The following is a 21,129-nucleotide window of genomic DNA, read 5'->3' on the forward strand; positions in this document are numbered from 1 at the left end:
GCATCAAATTTACAGAATGTTAAACTCATTCTAAATAAATAATAATAATAAAAGTAAATGGTAAAAGTTTTAAAATGCTTGTCTGAGTTCTCAGTTCTTTTAGTGAAGTTTTGTGGCATTTCACAGAAACTTCAGCCTTTTAAATATACAAATTCCTTTTAAAAGCTTTACGTTTATGTAGCAACGTACAAAATAATTACTTCCTAACGTCACTGCTTATTGTAAGTACGATAGCTTGGTGATGGTCACTTGCATTAAGGGAAGGAAACATGATAAAATAAAGGTGGACACACAGAGGTCAGTGTGGACAGCACTAAATAAACTGAAAGCAGACAGAAGTTAGAGAAATAAAATGTGAAAATCCATTACACAGCGGTTTTGGAAAACAGAAGAACAGTTTTGACTTTTAAAAAAAAGGAATTAAAGGTGCTGTATGAAGTATACTGAGGCATCTTCAAAGGGAAACATTTTCTCATTTTGGTATTTTAACACCTCTTTAGCAGTACATGCACAGTTGTCAACTGAGGAAAATTTATGTGATACTTGGTTGGGAAGCAAATATAATGAATAATTACCATTACTGTTTAACATTGACGTTAATTGTATATTTATAAAATAACATACATGAATGGAGTGTAGCGTACTACTCAGCCTCCTTCCATTAATGGTACTTCAGTATTTAAGAAAAATGTGCTTTCTTACTCTTAGTATTTCCACTAATTGTAATCCAAGTTGCCAACAAGTAAAAATAAATTATATTTGTCCTCTCCTATGTTTTTAAAAGGGTAAGGTAATGCAGATAATCAAGAAGATAGAAAAATAAAACTAAGTAGTGTTCAATTAAGTGTTTGCATAGAGTTGTAAGTTCTCATTAGAAATAGTCCGCAAATTCTTTGAGCTGTCAGAAATGTAAGGGGTTTTGCTTTCTGTTCAGTAAATGTCCTGCAAGAAGACGTAGCTTCAGGTAATTGCTGATGGTCCTTACAGAACATCACAGTAAAACAGTACTTCAGTTTCTTAATGTGGTGGAGATGATGAATAATTTTTTTTTCCTTTGTTGTGGTCGAACTCCACAAGAGAGAAATTTTACACTCTAACCTTTATTTCTTTCAGAAATGATGGAAGCATTTTTGATGGGCTGGTGGAAGAAGATGACAAAGATAAAGCAAAAAGGTAAGTATTTAAGCTAAGAAATGTCCTGTACTTTTAAACTTGGGCTTACCGGGTGTATTTCTAAACAATAAAAATGTGGTTCTTTTTATAAATAACCATATTAGTCAACAGCATTTATTTTACTGTCATTGTTCAGATATGTTGTGTATTTATAACTGTAGTTCAATTATTTGTATTTTTGTCAAAAGATTATTTATTCCAAAGGCTTAACTGCAACCTTCTGAGAAGGAGGAAGCCATTCTTCAAAAATGGTATCTGAGTAGGTGTTTTTGTGACAGCTTGTCATGGTTTAACCCCAGCCAGCAGCTAAGCACCACGCAGCCACTCGCTCACTCCCCCCCCACAGTGGGATGGAGGAGATAATTGTAAGGGTAAAAGTGAGAAAACTCGTGGGTTGAGGTAAAGACAGTTTAATAAGTAAAGCAAAAGCTGCACAAAGCAAAGCAAAACAAGGAATTCATTCACCACTTCCCATGGGCAGGCGGGTGTTCAGCCATCCCCAGGAATGCTGAGGTCCATCACATGTAATGATTACTTGGGAAGACAAACACCGTCACTTCCAATGTGTGTGTGTCCCCTTCTTCCCTCAGCTTTATATGCTGAACATGACGTCATGTGCTATGGAGTATCCCTTTGGTCAACTGGGGTCAGCTGTCCTGATTGTCTCCCCTCCCAACTCCTTGTGCCCTCCCCAGCCTCCTCGCTGGTGGGGTGGTGTGAGAGGCAGAAGAGCCCTTGGCTCTGTGTAAGCACTGCTCAGCAGTAACGAAAACATCCCTGCGTTGTCAGCACTGGTTTCAGCACAGATCCAAAACACAGCCCCATGCTAGCTGCTATGAAGAAAACTAACTGTAATCCAGCCAAAACCAACACACAGTTGTCACAGCAGAGATTCTTAAGGGGCTGTTTGCATCACGAACCTGGCAGCAATACGCAGCTTATTATAAGAAGATGTCATAGTTGTTATAAAACATTTTATGTTTTGTTTTTCAGAGTGTCTAGAAACAAGTCTGAAAAGAAACGTCGAGATCAGTTTAATGTACTTATCAAAGAGTTGGGTTCCATGCTTCCAGGTAATGCTCGGAAGATGGATAAATCCACTGTACTGCAGAAGAGCATTGACTTTTTACGGAAGCACAAAGGTAATTCTTTGTAATAATAACAAAATATTTGTAATCTCTTAATGATATTCATTTAGTATATAAAACATTAGCAGTTTTGCAGCTCCTTTAAGGATATTGTCAAAAAAAGTAAACAGTTCCCAAAGAAATATATTCTTAAGATCCTAATTTAGGTAGCAAAGATATAACTGTTTTTGCTAATATATTGCAAAAGCCAGTACTAATATTTTTCTGTCCCATAGTTGCCAAAGAAGTCTGTTTCATAAAGAGAAGCATTTATTTTTGAAATAACCTTCAAGTTTTTTGTTGTGAACAGATGGAGACCTTTAGAATGTAGTTGCTTCTTAAGATGCAAGTTGTCAAAGTTTTACTTCAAAAGAAGTCTCTGCTGATCCATTTTAGCGGAAGTATGTGCTGGAAGTACTTATTTTGATACTTAGTTAAGACTGGTGTGAACAGTTAGTTTGTCTCTCCACGTTCCACATAAAGAAGATAAATCACTGAAAAACCTAGTCTGAGGGAACTTCACGGTCGCACTCTTCATGTCAGGCATCTGCAGAACTGGCTGCTTTAACAGTGATGATAAGGTAACAGGGCATTGTGGTCTCCAGCAAGTGTTACTGGGTAGGTTGTTTGGTGAGAGAGGGTGGCATGCAGTGGATGTGCAGACCTGGAGCATGGGCATTTTCTTTTTTTCCTTTTAGCTGGAAAAAAACCCAAATCAGAAAATCTTTAAATACTTTTAGCTGAGCTTTCTAATTTTCAAGACATGTCCACTGATGTATAAGCCAATGAATGTGTGTGTGTTGTTTTGTAGACAGTCATGTGAAATGTCAAAATAATGAATGTCGTCGAACATCTGTGCTATGTTTTGTTTCTCTGGGTGTTTACATCAGCTCATACCCAGATATGTTGTACTGAAGATCATTACAGATTGTTACTCCTGTCACGAAAAAATTCTTTCACCAAGTGTGCGCTTATTTATGGCTGTTAAATATTTCTGTATATAAAAAATTCCTGTTCCTGCTCCTACACTTGTTCTTAATATGGCACCTTGTGGTTCACATTGCCAAAAAGAAGAAAAACGAGCTCTTTCACTAGATAACCTATTTCCCCAAGTCATTTCTGACCATGCATGCTAATTAGAAAGCAATAGGGACAAAAGAAGCAGCTACTAAGTTATAGAATAAAATAACTAAAGCTATTAAATGGATGGATAGGTATGTATTTTTCAATAGTATGTGTGCCAATTTAAAGTATGTTAAGGTATGATAACTATTTTTCCATACCCTAGCACATCTCTTCCATTAGTATTATCCTTGAAGTAGCACCAGATGTGTACTGAATAGTGCTGTTAAAAGGTAAACATAACAATTAAAATGGAAAAGGAAGGGGAATAATTTATGCAAGAATTCATAGGCTTGGGGTTTTTTTGCCAGTTTAATATTGATTATGCTGTTTTAATTCTCTGAGATATGTTTGTCTCATAACAAAAAGAAAAGTAGTACAAAGGCTCCTTTTCTGTAAAAGTTCTGTACGTTCTAAGGCCTTTGTGAAAATTGGTTCTGTTTCAAAATCACTTTATCTTGTATTGATGATTCCTATCATAAAATCTAGTGTAGAACCAACGTGTGTCAGCAAGCCAGCAGCACCAGTCAAACTTTTTTCTTCAAAGTGCTTTCTGAGATTTTTTGTTAATTAATTTTACTATTTTAGGATAAGGGGGGAAAAAAAGCAGCTCTGGAGATGGGTGCCTTTTAGGGCATGGCACTTTTGTCCTTCCCCTGCTGGGACTGAGTGCAGCTTTGTGTGAGTTCACAGATCATATTAAGGTCTCTAAAGCTCTGGCTGCCAGTGCTCACTAACATTGCTCTGCACTGTTTTACATTAAAATGTTTTGGACAAAATGTTGGCAAAGATCGGAAGCATGCTTTGCCTCCTGAGGTGCTTGATTGTTACAATAAAGCAGAGTGACCCTAGCAATAAATGAATTGTTCAGCAATGATTAGCTGCTTTATTGTTGAAAATCCTACTGTGTTCAGCCACCAGGTTTTGATTAACTGCATTGCTTCTGGTTCTTTCTGGACCATTTCCACATTGGCCAGGCTTGGTACTCTGGCAGCAGCTCGAGATGAACTATCTGAGCTGGTTATTAGCCAGTGTGGATTCTGTTTCTCCTTGAGGAAAAACAGCAGGGTAAGCGCACTGAAAGTATATTACGGGGAGCTTCTTGCTTGCTAATACTGCCTGTCATCTTCCTTTGCATTTGTAAATAAGAAATTTTTGAAAATTATGAAATACTGAAGAATTTTGCTGTTTATAATTACAACTAGTAGACTGATCTTCATACAGCCCAAAGATAAATGCTACACATCTTGGCCCAGCTGGCGATTTCTTTTGAGGATGCTCAGTGCTGATGCAGAGTTGCTTCAGATCCATGGTTTGAAGGCTGGATGAGTTCAACATGCAAGCTTGGTTGTACTTCTTTGTCTGGTATCTAGCTCAGGAATGTGACCTCAGTGTCATTTATCTTTGCAACCTTCTGCCATAATTTTTAAGCATTTCTTTAAAGTAACCAAGTGAAGCAAGTTTTTTTCATGTTGCTTTGGCTCTGTCTTCCAATATCATACTTGTTTTAATTAGGGGAAAAGTAAAAGAACACTCGTGCTTGTGGTAAGACAATTCAGCAAGGTTCATTAAAGGCATAAACTTCAGCGTTTCTTTAGTATAAATCCTTTCTACTGTAGAAGCCAGACTGACTTTTTTTTTTTAATTCTGAAATAAGATAGTATATGGACCAGAATGAGCCAATGAATTGGACTTTTCCAGTTCTAAAATGGAGATTATATTTGTCCTGTGGACTGACTGCATTAAGTTCCTTGAATTTTGCCTCTACTTTGGTGGCAGAGTTTTTCCTTTCCATGTCCTTTGACTTCCCCCTCAGCAGTCAGTATGTTTGTTCTGACTGAAAAGTTAGGCTTGGGGCTATATTTAAGTTGCCCTTATTCTCCAGCCCACTTTCACAGCTTTCTGATGCTGTTTCCAAACAGATAGCAAAAGCCTGATCAAGTTATGTCTTTTGTGAGATCTGGTCATTGGAAATTTTGGTCTGTCTTATTTGTTGGTAATTTTTTCCCGTCTCTTTGCAGCTCTCTGCTTCTTGCCAGTTTCTTGCATGACATTGCTGCTGTTTACTGTTCTTTTAGTTAAGTCTGAAGCTCTTTCCTAAAGTTTCCCCCCTTCATTCTGGGAAACAAAGTTCTGAACTGTTCCAGACCTTTGCATATTTAATTCAATTCCAGGTTTTCTGTTCTCTTTGGGCCATCTGAACTAACAAACTAGCTTACGGCCTTTGTACAGACTCGTCCTTTAGAAATCAAAAAGCCTTAAATACATGGTTTGGTTCTTTCAGTTTGTCTGAATCCTTGATTCACGATTACTTGTTCAAGGTTGTTCTTACCACCAGTGCTTCTGTAATGCCCTTCATCCAGACTGAAGCGCTGTGTGATCTTACTACTTCTTGTTTCAGTTATCAGTGGATAAGGAAGCATCAGCTTTCAGAACCTTGGGTCTGGTTTTGCTTAGCAGCTGTTGTTTCTCTCACCTGTGTATGGGAGGTTTATCTCTATCTTTCTCTTAAGTCCTACAGGAATCTCTGTTCAAAACTCCTCTTTGTGTATGAATCGGACACTAATTCTGCAGTGGAGTATGCCGTACAGCTCTTAACAGTCTTTGTTGCAAACCTACTCTTTTTTTAATGTAACCTTATTTCTTTGCAGAAAAGGGTGGGAAGAAGAGAAAGGACAGTGACAGTTTTTAGAGCAAAGGTTAGAATGATGAGAATTGGCCAAGATACTTGAAGGTTAGGCATTTTAATGACCTAAACTGATCAGGAATTTTGGCTTTCAAAATCTTTGAAAACAACACTCTCAATAAAACATTTTATTATGGTCTCAGAGGAAGGAGTATTTTTCCATTGTCAAAATCCATTACTTACTGTCATTAATTTCAGCGTTACCTTGAAGTCTGGCAGGACTGTAGCACGAAGTGGTAGAAAGAAGGAGAAGGCAAATCTCATTATGACGTAGGGGAGAAGGCATTTATTTTTCTTTTTAAGGAACAACATCTATATGTAATGAATGAATGAACAACAGAGGAGATTGGAGAACTCTCTGCTGTTTCCTACTGTGTATATGTAACTTAGCGGGAAAATAATGGCTCTTGCAAGTGTGAATCCTTATATTGTATATATGTTTGATTATAGAAATTACTGCACAATCAGATGCCAGTGAGATTCGACAGGACTGGAAACCAACATTCCTTAGTAATGAAGAGTTCACGCAGTTAATGTTAGAGGTATATTATTTCTGTTTTTCTGGGACTAGAATATTTCCTCATAGAGAGTCATTCCATGATAAAATTTTTCAGATTGATGATGTAACTTTTTATTTTCATATATTGTAACTATACATTTTCATGAAGGTAAACAGTCAAAACTCCTATGTGTGTAGTGTAATGCAAGATAGGGGGTTTTTAACCTGCATTTTCAATTACATAAAACATAAGAGCGCAAGTCCACAACAGCACATGTTTACTGTCAAAATAAAGTGGATATTTTAAATTATCAACATAAGGAAGGTACTAGTCATATAAAGAATTGTTGCACATAAATTAAAGTCTTATAAAAAAGACTCAATGCATCCATGTAACTTGTGAGCAATAAAGTGTTTAATTTCTTGTTACACTTTCAAAAAGCGCTGTGTGAGCATTACTTTGCTAAAGATGATTACATGTATAGTTGGATTAGTACAAACTTTCAGTATAAGCTGTCATTTCCGTGGAAATGGGAATAAGTAATTTGTATCTTGTTAGTGAAGCAATTTCTAATAATACTTGAATGAAAAATAATGAAGTATATGAACAAGCACATTTTATTTTCATTCTGTAGTGAAATCTGTTCTTTGAGGCACAGATTTAAAAAGTAAACAGTTCTGATTTTTTTTATACTTAAAAAATTTCCAAAAATTCTCCATGATGAATTTGCGTATTTTTTCCAACAAGTTAGTGAAGTAATTGTTTCTGTTTTTCGAGGGGTTTGTAGCTGTTTCTGGTATTTCTCAAGTCCTCTTAAAAAATACGTGTCTACAACTAGGGACTGTAAAGCTAGAACAAAATTATATAAGAATGTTTTTCAAAGATGTGAGTTTTAAAATTTCCGATTTAGCAATACAGTTCTGTCACGCTTTTATGTTTGGTAGTGTTCAACTAGAAGATAGTCATCTTATGTTCAGTGGAAAATAAGTTTAAGTAGAAGATAAGGCAGTCAGAACTCTATCTGTCAGTTTTCAAGTCTCAGTAAAATATTGCTAAAAGTTTCTTTTATTGAGATTGGGAATACTGAGATTTTAAATACTGAAATTCACGGATTTCAGCACCTTTTTTACTTGTTCGTCTCTTATTTTTCCCACCTCTTCTTGCTTTTGTCTCTGGCTCAGTTTTCTGAGTTTTCTGATGTTTAAAATGATGGTGGAATTAAAAATAACAGGCAGGCAGAGTAGGAGATGGAGGAAGCAGTGGCTAGCTGTACATGGACTGAAATCTTGCTTCTGAAACCACAGAGTATTTAAGAACAGAACAATATGGGGATTGTAATGCTCATAGTGTAAAAGCAAGACTAAGAAGTTTTAGTAGCAAAAGGCATTCTCACTTTTATAATAAACTAAACTAAAATTGGTCTAAAGCTATGTTCAATGTGGAAAATTATTAACATATTTAATACTGTCTGTTGCTTTTTATTTAACTGCCCATTATGTTTAATTTCAGGCTCTTGATGGTTTTTTTTTAGCAATTATGACAGATGGAAATATAATATATGTGTCTGAAAGTATAACTCCCTTACTTGAACACCTGCCAGTAAGTACAAATTGCTTTCAGTAACGTATCAGTTTGTCTATAGGTGGTGTGCTGCTATGAGTGCTAATGAATCGTTAGCCTTTTTGGTGTTATAGAACAGATGTATGCTTTGTTATAATGCTTCTGCTTTTTCTTCAGCACAACTCCTTGGTACTGGTCTGTCTCCTATATTAAACGTTTCCTTTGGAAATACAGAATGCAGTTGGCACTCTGGTAGGCAGGATTATGAAGTGCCCGACAAGCATCAATTTCTCTTCAACGTAACTGAAATAACAGAGTTGACCGCAGGAGACCCTTTAGAGTTCACGCAGCCTCTACATGAGTCAAAAGAGTGTTGCTAAAGAGCTGTACCCTTGGGATTTTTTAAACTGCTGTTTGGTTTTTTTTTTTACTCCTTTCTTGCCAAAGAAGTCTCACAAGAAATGCATTGCCACTGGTTCTGCTAGGTATATACTTTGCGGTTTATCACATTCACTTATCTTTGATCTTGGTGGTGTTGGCCACTGGTAAATGTAACAGTCTAGTTTTTTAAAGTTACCTCTGAATAATGTTTTTCTGAAATGAGGTGAATTAGTACTCAAAACCACAAACAATTGATGAGGGAAACAATGAGCTATTTTTTAGAAGAGAGGGATAAGTTATTCTTACAGGCTAGTTGTCCTACTGTGATAACAGTATTTTGTAAAACTTGGAGTGGCATATTTAAAAATGGTTGTGCAAAACACAAATTCCACTAAGGTATGCATGCTATCAGCTTGAGAATTTTGAAAAATGTACAGGTAGTTGTGATTGCTTTAAAAAAGTAGAATTTACTAAGTTCTTAGAGGCACATTTGTTCTTTGCTTTTAGGTGTGATTTATGTATTCTAAACACACATTCTGTGATCCCACTTTCCGAATACTTAATCAAATGCATTTATGCCTATAATCACTTGTTCTGTTGTTCAATTTTATTGCATTCATTTCTATTGTTTCCAGTTTTGTGTGCATAGTTGTGGAACTGATTATAACGTTTATTCATAAAATCAATTGCAATTGAATATAATTATTGGTAACATAATAAACTATATGATGTAGGGAGGGACTGTCTTTTGTTCCAGGATGTCATTTCAGTATATTGGATGCTACTGACAGGTTACAGTGCCCTAGAACAACACCCTATAATTTGTAATTAAAATGCACATTTACTCGGAATTGTTGCATCCCAGGGAGGTTAATACAAGCTCCATTGTACTTTAATGTGTATTCATATCTGCTGCGTTCATGGTAGTTTTCATTAAATGGTTCACAGTGTCAAAATTAAGACAGATCAAAGTGATGTCTTTTTTCTTGCAAAATACTCATGTGTATTCCAGCAGGTGGCTTTGACTCAGTAACGTTCTTCTGAACTGTGAAATTGTTTTGCATTAAAATAGTAGGCTTTGTGACATTGTACGTCTTCCATTGTATTAATGCTTTTTACATCTTTTTCTTTCAGTCTGATCTTGTGGATCAGAGTGTATTTAATTTTATCCCAGAGGGGGAACATTCAGAAATTTATAAAATATTGTCTTCTCATCTGCTGGAAAGTGATTCATTGACACCAGAATACTTAAAATGTAAGTAGTTACTGCAGGTTAACTCCAGGCGGCAGCTCAGTCCAATGCAGCCGCTCGCTCACTCCTCCCCCGGTGGGATGAGGGAAAGAATCAGAAGGGTAAAAGTGAGAGAACTCGTGGGTTGAGATAAAGACAGTTTAATAAGTAAAGCAAAAGCTGTGCACAAGCAAAGCAAAACAAGGAATTCATTCACTGCTTCCCATCGGTAGGCAGCCATCTCCAGGGAAGCAGGGCTCCATCACGCATAACAGTGACTTGGGAAGACAAATGCCATCACTCCCAACATCCCCCCCTTCCTTCTTCTTCCCTCAGCTTTATATGCTGAGCATGACATCATGTGCTATGGCATATCCCTTTGGTCAATTGGGGTGAGCTGTCCTGATTGTGTCCCCTCCCAACTCCTTTGCCCCCCCCAGCCTACTCACTGGTGGGGTGGTGTGAGAGGCAGAAGAGCCCTTGGCTCTGTGTAAGCACTGCTCAGCAGTTTCAGCACAAACCCAAAACACAGCCCCATAATAGCTACTATGAAGAAAATTAACTCTATCCCAGACAAAACCAGTATGGTAGTTGTGTTAAAAATAATCTGCTTTGTATCACATGTAATAATTTCTTTTCTTCCAGTGTTATTTAAGCTGAAACATGTGGATTAGCCCTGAATAACAGAAGCACTTTTTTGTGATTCCCCCCAGGAGTTAAATTTTCAGTGTTGCATTGCATTTCACTCTGTGGCTTTCCCATGCATTAGAAATGTTCGTCTTGTTTACATAGCTTCTATTTAGACAGTTGTAGCACTTGGCAAGAATAAAAATATAGCAGCCTAATGGATTTTGAAAGTGCATGCTTTAGTAAACTTCAGTTTAATGCAGCTGCTGCTTTAAAACAGCTCTAGTTTTCAGGGGTTTTCAATGTCATTAGCATTCAGGCCCTTCATGCACAAATTCTAAAGGAGTTGCTTTCTTTAGCTTAGTTAATATCACAGTGGTTAAAAGCAGAGGCTGTAGCCATTTTTAATCGCAACATTTACGGTATCCCAGTAAGTATGCAGCTTAATTATTCCTGCTTGCAGTTTCATGTTGCCTGTGAGCTTCATCAAGCATGTAGTCTTTTAATCTGTTTATTCTTTTCTCAGCAAAAAATCAACTAGAATTCTGTTGCCATATGCTGCGAGGAACAATAGATCCAAAAGAGCAACCTACATATGAATATGTAAAATTTATAGGAAATTTCAAGTGTTTGAATAACGGTAAGTAATTTCAGTGATGTTAGAGTGGAATGCTTAGGCAACTTCACAAATAACCAGGCGTGGGACCATTGTGCAAAACTTAATGATGAACTAAAATCAGTCTTTCAAAAGAAGAGCTTGAAGCAGAGTTACATTGCTTCTATATTGCTTTAATGAAAAAGAAGAAAAACTACCTACCGGGTATTACATGTCTGTGCACTGGAATGCAAAATGTAGTAATTATGCTTAATGCTTTCAATTAAAGAAAACTAGTATCTTGTAAAACATTTTTAAAAGACTGTAAGAGAAATTTAAGCAAACACTTGAACTAAATTCAGGCTGTTTATTTTAAGCATAACCCATACAGGTGACAAGTAACTTGAAGATCAGTGGTACTGAGTACCTGCAGTTGTCATTATGCAGTGAGCTGGGAAGTAAAATGGAGGTTTTCCCCCCCATTTCAATTCTGTGCTTTCACTGACAGGAGTTACCACTCAGATGAGTGGATGGGCCATTACATTTTTCCTCACCGAGTTCCTTCTCCCTTCCATAGAAGTTATTTTTATTAATTGTGTACTAATATTATTCCTCTGTACGGTGTTAGTCTTGGAAAGAGGAGGAGTTGGGAAACTGCAGACCTATCAGTTGCAATTCAATATTGGGAAATATTCCAGAACAAATAATTAAACTATATTTGAACTTCAGGAAGCTAGCAAAGAATTGAATAGCAACCATAATGGATTTTTCAGGTAGAAATAACATCAAATTATTTCAGTTTCCTCTACCAAAAAGTAACACACTGTGTGGATAAGAAGAAAAAGCACAAATAAATGATGGACTTCTTTAATATGCTTTTGACAATCACCATGTTCTGTTTTCACAAACATGTAAGAGATACACATATTAATTGAAATTGCTGGAGAGTAGCTGCAGACACTGGTTGGAAAGATTATCAGTGTTCACCATCAAAATGGAGGTTAATGAACTACTTCTGGATTCTCATTAAAATTATGAATAATGGAACATAGTTTGCAATCGTGAAATGATGCAAGAGCACTAAAAACAGGAGAAGAATTTAACCCCAAATTTAGAAAATAAATTATTTTGGGGGAAAAAACAAATTGACTAAGAACATTCAGGAATATTAAATTATATGAACAGAGAAAAAGGTTATAGTCAGCTAAATAGAGGTCCTTTAGAAAAAGGAGTTACTGTGGAATGTAAACTGAACATGACCAAGTCACCATGACAGGTCACCAAATTGTGAAAATCATGCAAAAGTCTTTCTGAAGTATAGTCTAAACCACATGAAATAATCCCTCTGCACTTCATAGCACCCATATGTCCATATCCGGTTTTTGACACTATTTGTCAGGAGTAAGTAAAGCAAATGGAAAGAGTTCAGAGTAGGGCAATGAAAGCAATCAGATATTTAAAAATCTTATTTAAGAGGCAAGATAAACTCTGAAGAACAAAGGAGAAGGGATAAGATAAAAAGGAAGAAAAATACCCGTTTTCTTTCTGATGGAAACAGCAAGGAGCTGTAAGCTTAAATTGCATGAAGGAAACTTCAGTAGAAGTTCAAATTCAGAGTTGAACTAGAACCAGTTAGGCTTGTAAGAGCCTGAGAGCAATTTGGAGTCACCATCATTAGAGCTTATTAAAGATAAACTAAATTGATACCTGCTAGAAATGAAAGATAAGGTTTATCTGCTTTGAGATCTAGTCCATCTTTTGCCCACTTGTGATTCCATCCATTGCTGTGATTCAGTAAGTGGAATTTGTTTATTCTCAGCTCAGTGTCCTGATTCTTCCATGTACATAATTGTTGTGTGTCTGACTGTTCTGTTGTTCACTTTTTTCTTCAGCTTGTGTCACTTGAATGTGTTGGAAGCTTAGAAAAGAAATACTTAGAGTTCAAAAGAAAAAGTTAGCAAAAGCTGATATAAAAGAGAATCTTTAAAGATATTTTTGAAGACGTATTCCAGTCATTTTTAGTAGTTACAAAGAAGGATTAGAATTATTAGTTTCTTAAAACTGATTTGTCACAGATGATGATATGTGCACTGTAATTGTAATTGAGAAAGTTACTTGATGGTTGTGTTCCTGTTACTGGTATATAACGACTATTCCTGTGCAAACATGCGTATATTATATGTAGCATCTTTGTTAATGCATGCTAAGTTATAAGCAAATCGCATTAGATAAATATTGGACCATTTGTCTTATATTACTGCCATTTTCACATGCTTATATTGTAATCTGTATTGACCTCACCTATCTTCCCTCAGTTCCCAACTCAGCGCACAATGGTTTTGAAGGAACTATTCAGCGATCGCACCGGCCTTCGTATGAAGACAAAGTTTGCTTTGTAGCCACAGTTAGATTAGCTACACCTCAGTTTATCAAGGTATGTACAAATGAAATGACTTTTGTATCATTTTTAAATGTATTCTAAACAGGAAAACTACAGAGAGAATGCACACAACATTTCAAATACTGTGAATGAAAACCATAAGGCATTTTATTATACGAAACTGAAAGTGTCTGTGTTTCTTACTTCACATACAAATAGGTTAAATGTTATGCAGAGTGTCAAATGAAGTTGCTATGGTGAGTGCCATTTCTAAACAGTCATATAAAATAGTAATATGCAAGAAATAAATTTAGAAGTACATAGGAATATAATTTACCAAATTAAATGCAATGAAAGATAACACTGAGATTCCACTTTCACTGGAAAAATGGAATAATTTTAGTTGTCACTTGTATGCGAAGTTTTTGCTGCTGATGATCTTGCTGTAGTTTGACACAGAAGCAAATCTTTTAGGGCTTAGTGAAAGCTTGAATTATTTGTCAGCAACTGAAGGTCAGGTTTGAGGTAATAAAGATCTTTTGTTTTGTTTTAGTACTGTTTGTTATTCAGTAACTCACTTGTTTCAAGAGAACGCTTTGCTTAACTGCTAATGCGCAGTGAACATATCTTTACAAGTTTAGAATTGTGTGCGTGTGAAATTTATAGACTTCACTAAGTATGAGCTTCTTCATCACCAAAATAAATCAAAATAAATACTCAGGATACAATATAGGATAGTTTGTGATTGTGATTCAGATTATATGTTTTCTGCAAATACATTAATGAAGGTACAGGATGGTCTACTATCAAATATTTGTTCTTACAATTCAGTTGTAAAGAAATGCTATGAAATGTACATGGCATGTATACATAAACAAGCTGCTGTCTGTCACACAGAACTCTTTGAACATTTGAATATTCTGCATGTACTAGTGTCTTAAGCTGATGATTGTTGGTGGTATCCTCTGAAAACATGGTCTACACGCTTTGCACTTTGAAAGTGTAGTAGGGAGGCTGTGGAGAAATCAGTGCTCTTCCTGTTATGCCTACAGTTGGTACAGATGTTAAATGAGGGATTTCTGCTTCATGGAATATTTGGGGAAAAAAGACCAACCCATCAGTATTTGCAAATATGTTTATCTTTTAAAGTCTGACAGTTTAGAATGTACTATAGTAAAACTTCTGCGTTTCCTACTTCTGGAAAAGGGCATGTGGAAGATAAGGAACATCCATTTATGATCTTTCAGGTGTGTCGGTCTCCTGAAGGTGAAAGCCTTATGGGTTATGCTCTGGCCAAACTTTCAGTCCTCTTTACCTGAACTTTTGAGCCCCTAGTGCCTAAAGAAGCTTTCATGTTACAGAGGTTTTAAGATCCTCTCAAGGGTTTCGACTAGTGCTGTTCATCTGAGAAACATTCTTGTGAAGACGACTAACGTTAGAGTGGAGATTTTTAATCTGACAATGCTTGTTTATACTCTTTTGTATTGAGGCTAGCATTGACTAGACTTGGTCAAACAAGTGTTATGTCAGGAACTTTACCATCCCAGTGACTTTAACAGATGTGTGATGCAGCCAGTAATGTTACGTGTATTTTAGTACTGGATTGCCTTCTTTAAGATAGAACCTGTCTGCTCATCTGCCACTTTTTCTCTTTATTTCAGATGGTATATGGTTCTGGGTTGTTTGGTGTTTTTTTTTACCTAGAGTGTCATTTCTCAAGGATATACAGTGCTTTTGCAGAAAGTCACAGTATTCATGAGAATAATCTCTGAAAGTTCACATTTCTATTTTCTGCATATGACCCCACATATGATTTTTGTAACAAAATGTGCCACAAATTTTGCTCCGCAGTGAAGAGATTTGGCTCTACACGTTCTTTAAAACATTTGTCTTGTATTTTGGCTGGTAAACGATTGAACGAAGAAAGCAGGATTAATCCAGCCAAAAGGATTCTACCAGAATGCTTTTTGTTACAAATGAAAGTCCTTTCTTTTCTAGATGCCTTGTTGACAACTTCAACAAGTTTCCTTGTTGAACAAGATAGCTACTGCCCGGGGGTATTTTACAGTGTAATATCTGTAAATCATTAATATAAATGCATTGAGTAATCAGATCCTAACCTACTGCTAGCTCCTCTCTAACAATGGTGGTTTTACTGGGATTTTACTACCTGCACTTAAGTTATGTTTACTTTTGTTTTGACTTGTGCCCAAAAAATGAGATTAAAAGAAACAGCAAATCAAAAGTATATCTCAAGGATATACACTTGCTCTGTCATTTCTTTTACTTTGTTATGAGTGGTGCTTTATAAAATGATGTAATCTTAGGAAAGTAGATGAGCTTTGGGTTTTAGGGGTATTTTCAGCTTTGAAGGTTAAGTCTTTTGAAGGTGCAAGTCACACCAAGAGTCAGAAATTTGTGCCCAGAGTGATTTTGTTCATTACCTCCATCATATAACTCACTCTCTGGTCATTGTATTCAGATTATACACTGATGAAGGTGAAGAAACAACATTGCCTACATATGTTAATTTTTTTGTTTCACAGAAAGAAAACTTAGAAATACCTGTTTAAAGAACTGCAAAATATCCACATAAACTCTTTGTAGAGTTGAAAGAATGAAAAGGAGAGAGAAACCTGAAAGAATGAAAAGGAAGGTGGTCCCTTTGTAGGAACAACTGTTAGTCTTCTACTGTATTTTTCCACAAGACTATTTTAGTTATAGGTGTTTGCAGAGCAACAATGTGCTCATCTGTCTACATCTGTCGTGAATATTGCATCACTGCAGCAGCAGCAGCTTCTATATTGTAGTCTTTAGGAAACTGTTGTGGCATTTGATCATCAGTAGAGTCTACTGTGTTCCTGGCAATGGGAATACCATCGCAAGCTCCTGCAAGCGTGAGAAATATGTGCAGGTCCAAAAAAGAAAGATTTACTGATCTCTGATTTTATTGTAATTCTTTGAGGGGTGTATCTGTATGTATGCATGTATTCCATCATCCATCTTTCTTCTTGTAAGGCAGTGCTAGAGGAGTTTGCAAAAGAACCAACTGCCTTGGGGTACTTAGCTTAGTTACTGTCTCAGCATGAGGCACAGTACTTGGTGGGGCATCTCTGCCTCTCTGGAAGGGGATAATAGAAGTCAACTGACATGCACTGATTGAGCATATGTCTGAGCGGAATACATTTAAAGTGATGCACAGAATACCTTGAAGATTTGTTGCAATAGTGGAAATACAGTCATTCTCTTACTGTTCATGAGTTCTAGACACAAGAATAGTGTGTTATTTGTAGTACATGTTGATGCCCTCAAGGCAAAGTGATTTAGAGTACTCTGTATTCACTAAAAGGAGGAATCCTATTCCTAAAGTAAAAATAATGTGACCATCTTGCTAATGTTGGGTTTTTACCCATTATAAGCATATACTGTAATCAGAGTGTCTGGTGGGAGTGTTTCATCTCTTTTTTTGCTTGTTACAAGTTCAAAGCATAACTGCAGGAACTATTGATTTCTGCTTGTACTACTGTGCTTGTGGATACTGAGCTTGAGTTTAATCTTTTGCTGGGGTTGTTCCATTTAAATCAACTGAGTGTCAGCCTGGCACAGCTGAGATTAGATTCTACCTCAGTACTACACATCTAAACAAGCAAAAACTATGAAACTGTCTAAAAATAACATGATCACTATTGTGGAGTTATCTACTAACTTTAGGTAAGTCTGAATTTCAAAAGAGCTTATGCATTAGAATAGAGCAGTTTTGAGAGAGATTTTTATTTTTTTACTTTTTAGGAAATGTGCACTGTTGAAGAACCCAATGAAGAGTTCACATCTAGACATAGCTTAGAATGGAAGTTCCTATTCTTGGATCACAGGTGCAATTCCTTCTATGTATAGCAGCAATAGTAGCTGAATCACAGTGGTGGCTATAATATTTAGAGTTCACTAATCATCATTAACTACTCATACCTTGTGTTGGGTTTAATTTTTAATTTTTTTCAGAGCACATACTGTAAACAAAAGTTATATAATGAAATAATTTTTGGTTGGTTTTTTGGTGTGAAAATAAAATTACGTTAATTTTTGTATTAATTAGGGCACCTCCGATAATAGGTTATCTTCCATTTGAAGTTTTGGGAACATCAGGCTATGATTATTATCATGTGGATGATCTAGATAATCTGGCAAAATGTCACGAACATTGTGAGTATGACTAAGTTGCTACAATAAACGAGTTTGCTTTATAGATGTTGGTTTAAAGCTTGTTAAATTGTACAAATGTTGTAGTGAAAGTCTGTGATATATTTGAGTGAAGGATCTTTACTCCCATTCATTTGACAATATTGCACTGCTGACCTACATCTTTTTTCTTTTGATACGGAACTACAGAACAGACTTAACTTTAACTTAGTTTTTATGGTTTTCTTTATAAAGCTGTATTTAGATTTTTTTTTGCACATAAATTTTTCACAATATGTAAACAAAACAAAACACAAAAACCCAGAAAAATTGAAGTTTGGATTCTCTGAAAATGCAGTGTAAATATTGTTTTGAAGAAAGCTACAGTTTTAAATTTATTCATAGTCATTATCATAATACTGGATTTGGACATGGGTTTGGGCCATAAGAAGCTGGGAAATAATGTTTATTATCTGATTGCAATATTTGCAGGCTGGAAAGACAGTAAACTTTATTCTTCACTTTTATAGTAATGCAATATGGGAAAGGGAAGTCATGTTACTACAGATTCCTTACAAAGGGACAACAGTGGATTTGGCTGCAAACACATTACTATATCACGTATCACCAGTGGAATTCCAGGCCGGAGTTTATTGTCTGTACGCACACTGTTGTAAGGTAGGTTATCTTTAAAAATCCTTATCAGAGAAATTCTAATGGTATGAGAGCTGTATTGCTGGTATTTTTGGAGGTAGAGAAATCATAGCAGTTTAAAGAATCACTGGAAAACTTTCTGGGATACTTTGTAAGCAAAGTACCTCTCAGGAGTTTGATTTTTGAGGTTTTTAAATCATCCAAATACAGTAGTCATATTTGGTTTGCTCTTCTAGTTATGCAGAAGTTAGAGCAGAAAGACGACGAGAACTTGGTATTGAGGAGTCTCTTCCAGAGATAACAGCAGATAAAGTGAGTGTCTAATTTTATTTTACCTCTTACTTGATACTAAAAATAATATGTAAGCAAATACACAGCAGCAAGAAGTGTTTTGTCCTGTTGCACATAAAGTAATTATTTTGATCTGTAATTAATAAGACTATTTAAAAAGATCAAAGACGTTTAGGAAGGGTATGTGTTTAACTGTATTCTGCCCTGAACACTTACCCTCCTCTTTTCAGGAGTTCATGTGCGTGTAGTTATAACATGACAACATCCATATGTCATTATTAAGATCTGATTCCTGCAGAGTTTGATTCATAAATAAATCTTCTTCCTTACTGGAAGCACCCATGATTTGAAAAACCAAGGTCAACACACAAAGCCAGCTTGTGCAGATGCTCTGTCGTGTTTTCCCTTGGCAGCTCAGAAATGTTTTCCCGTGGCAGTTCAAGTTTTGTCTGTCAGTGCTGCTTCTGGTGGAGTTAACTCATGCTTTCTCAGAAGAATAAGCTGTTCACTCATTACACTGGTGTTCAGAGTGAATTGAGTTGCTAGAGAAGGAGGAGGTCAGCTCAGCAGTCCATTTGTGGCCTATGTCTGCATGCATTTTGGTTTCTAGGCTTATATGGCTTTAGTTTGGTTACTTTTCCAAGGATAAATGCTGCAAATGGAAACTGAGCTTACAGATACCAAACAGGCCACTACTTCTGCACAGTCACCTGTGTAAGGGGGTTGATTAGCACAGCATCATCTTAGATATTTTCTGACAGAGATGTACGTTGTGTGCTGAATCAAATAAAGTAATTGTTGTTTGTGTGTGTCTCTTCAGAGTCAGGACTCTGGGTCTGACAATCACATAAACACAGTGAGTCTCAAAGAAGCATTGGAAAGGTTTGATACCAGCCCTACACCTTCTGCTTCCTCCCGGAGTTCAAGAAAATCTTCACATACTGCAGTATCAGATCATTCATGTAAGCACCAACTGTTGAAAATACAATTGTCTTCCTAGTGAAGGCTTTTTCTGCTTTATTTACTTGAGTTAAATGCATAGCTAGCAGTTAATCATCATTTTGTGGAAAGTGTGCAAATGAAAATGTCCTTTTTGATGATCCAGAGATCTGCTGACCACTCAGATTTTCAGAGATTGTGTAGTGACTTCTACTTCAAAAAGTACAACAGCAGCCTATTTCAGTCCATCAGATTGCATTATTGTTGTATAGTCTGGGTAGAAAAAGAGTCCAAGCCTTAAGCTTTTTTTTAAATTCATTAAAAGCTTGATTATTGCATTGCAGAAATGAGATTACTATTAACATGTCTCTTTCTGTTGTAACTATACATTGCCAGCAACACCAACTAAAATGACAGTGGACACTAGCACTCCTCCAAGGCAAAGCTTATCTGGTCATGAAAAGACTGCACAAAGAAGATCATCTCTGAGTAGTCAGGTAACTCTTCAGAGAAAAATTTTGTACTTAATCAGTGTAATGCACCTTTAAAAGTTATTGTTAAATCCATATAACCTTTGTTTTACTTCTGAAAACATCTAATTTAAACTGTAACAGTTTCACTTGGATACATAACTATCAGAATTATACCATCAATATGCAACTTGGGTATACTACATTTTAAGTGAATACAATAATTAAGCATACAAGTATTTAATTTTTGGCATTCGGGTTTGCAAGATTGTGTACGAATCTCAGCTTTCACTCACATAACTTCTTTCTACGATTCTGCATTTTTAATACATATGCGTATATAAGCAATTATTTACACATATATATAATTGCCAATGTAATGGTGTGTATCCCTATAGAGAATTCATGTAGATTTATGACTCTAAGAATATTAGTGCATTCTTTCGTAGAGTTTCTGAAATCTTGGTAGCATAAGAAAATGTGATGCTTCATGTACTTGGTGCTCATGTTCTGGTTGAATTAATACATTCACATCAAAAATAGAATGCTTATTAAAATCCGCATCTTTTAAAATTACTAGTTTAAGAATAAATCAAAGGTGTCAACTTCCAAACATGTTGAAAAAGTTTTTCCCTTACTACAAATAAGACTATTAAAACAGTTGTAATTGTAATTTCTGGTTTTCATGGTATATACCTACTGCTTTTATATATTTTTAGCAGTGGAAAACATATATATATACACACACATAATGTATATAATCAATTGCTCTTGTGTTCTTAATTCTCTAAGGTGAGATATTTCAGCAAACATTTACTTGGTTTTATCATATGTACATATGATGCTATTTTGGAATTGACTATGTAAAGAAATATTTTATGTCAAGTATGAAGCTCATTCTTTCCCAGTTATGGAACAATTTTTTAAATCTTAGTCTTTAAGCTCCCAGTCTCTTGGACAACCAATAGCACAGCCAACGATGTCTCAGCCTGCAACTTTACAGCTCCAGTCTGGCATGCCCCAGGTATGGATTAAGTTAGTTTATTGCTTATTATTTTTTAAACAGTCTTGTTCTGAATATAAGGTCAATTTCTCTTTCAGAAATTGAGTTAATGGGTGCCAAAGTCACCCTTAACATTATTATCTTGAAATGAGCAAATTCCCTAATTTCACACTTTTCCTTTATTTTGTTTTTTTCCGTTACTTGTGTGGATATA

General features: G+C 35.9%; 1 protein-coding gene across 19 annotated transcripts in view; it reads left to right on the plus strand.

Annotated features, from left to right (window-relative positions):
* Positions 1 to 21,129, plus strand: part of CLOCK (clock circadian regulator) — a 67,285-nt gene that overhangs the window by 34,896 nt on the left and 11,260 nt on the right. For 18 of the 19 annotated variants that reach the window (XM_075752133.1, XM_075752137.1, XM_075752134.1 and 15 more), the window contains 14 exons: positions 1,114 to 1,173; positions 2,167 to 2,315; positions 6,559 to 6,650; positions 8,118 to 8,207; positions 9,684 to 9,804; positions 10,934 to 11,047; positions 13,318 to 13,436; positions 17,172 to 17,254; positions 17,476 to 17,582; positions 18,089 to 18,236; positions 18,449 to 18,524; positions 19,324 to 19,465; positions 19,839 to 19,939; positions 20,847 to 20,936. In XM_075752133.1, coding sequence (XP_075608248.1) covers positions 1,114 to 1,173; positions 2,167 to 2,315; positions 6,559 to 6,650; positions 8,118 to 8,207; positions 9,684 to 9,804; positions 10,934 to 11,047; positions 13,318 to 13,436; positions 17,172 to 17,254; positions 17,476 to 17,582; positions 18,089 to 18,236; positions 18,449 to 18,524; positions 19,324 to 19,465; positions 19,839 to 19,939; positions 20,847 to 20,936 — 1,492 coding nt within the window. The remainder of the gene's footprint in view (positions 1 to 1,113; positions 1,174 to 2,166; positions 2,316 to 6,558; positions 6,651 to 8,117; positions 8,208 to 9,683; positions 9,805 to 10,933; positions 11,048 to 13,317; positions 13,437 to 17,171; positions 17,255 to 17,475; positions 17,583 to 18,088; positions 18,237 to 18,448; positions 18,525 to 19,323; positions 19,466 to 19,838; positions 19,940 to 20,846; positions 20,937 to 21,129) is intronic. The other variant, XM_075752147.1, reaches the window with a different exon arrangement.

This window comes from Balearica regulorum, chromosome 4 (genome assembly GCF_011004875.1).
Source record: "Balearica regulorum gibbericeps isolate bBalReg1 chromosome 4, bBalReg1.pri, whole genome shotgun sequence".
Classification (NCBI taxonomy): domain Eukaryota; kingdom Metazoa; phylum Chordata; class Aves; order Gruiformes; family Gruidae; genus Balearica; species Balearica regulorum.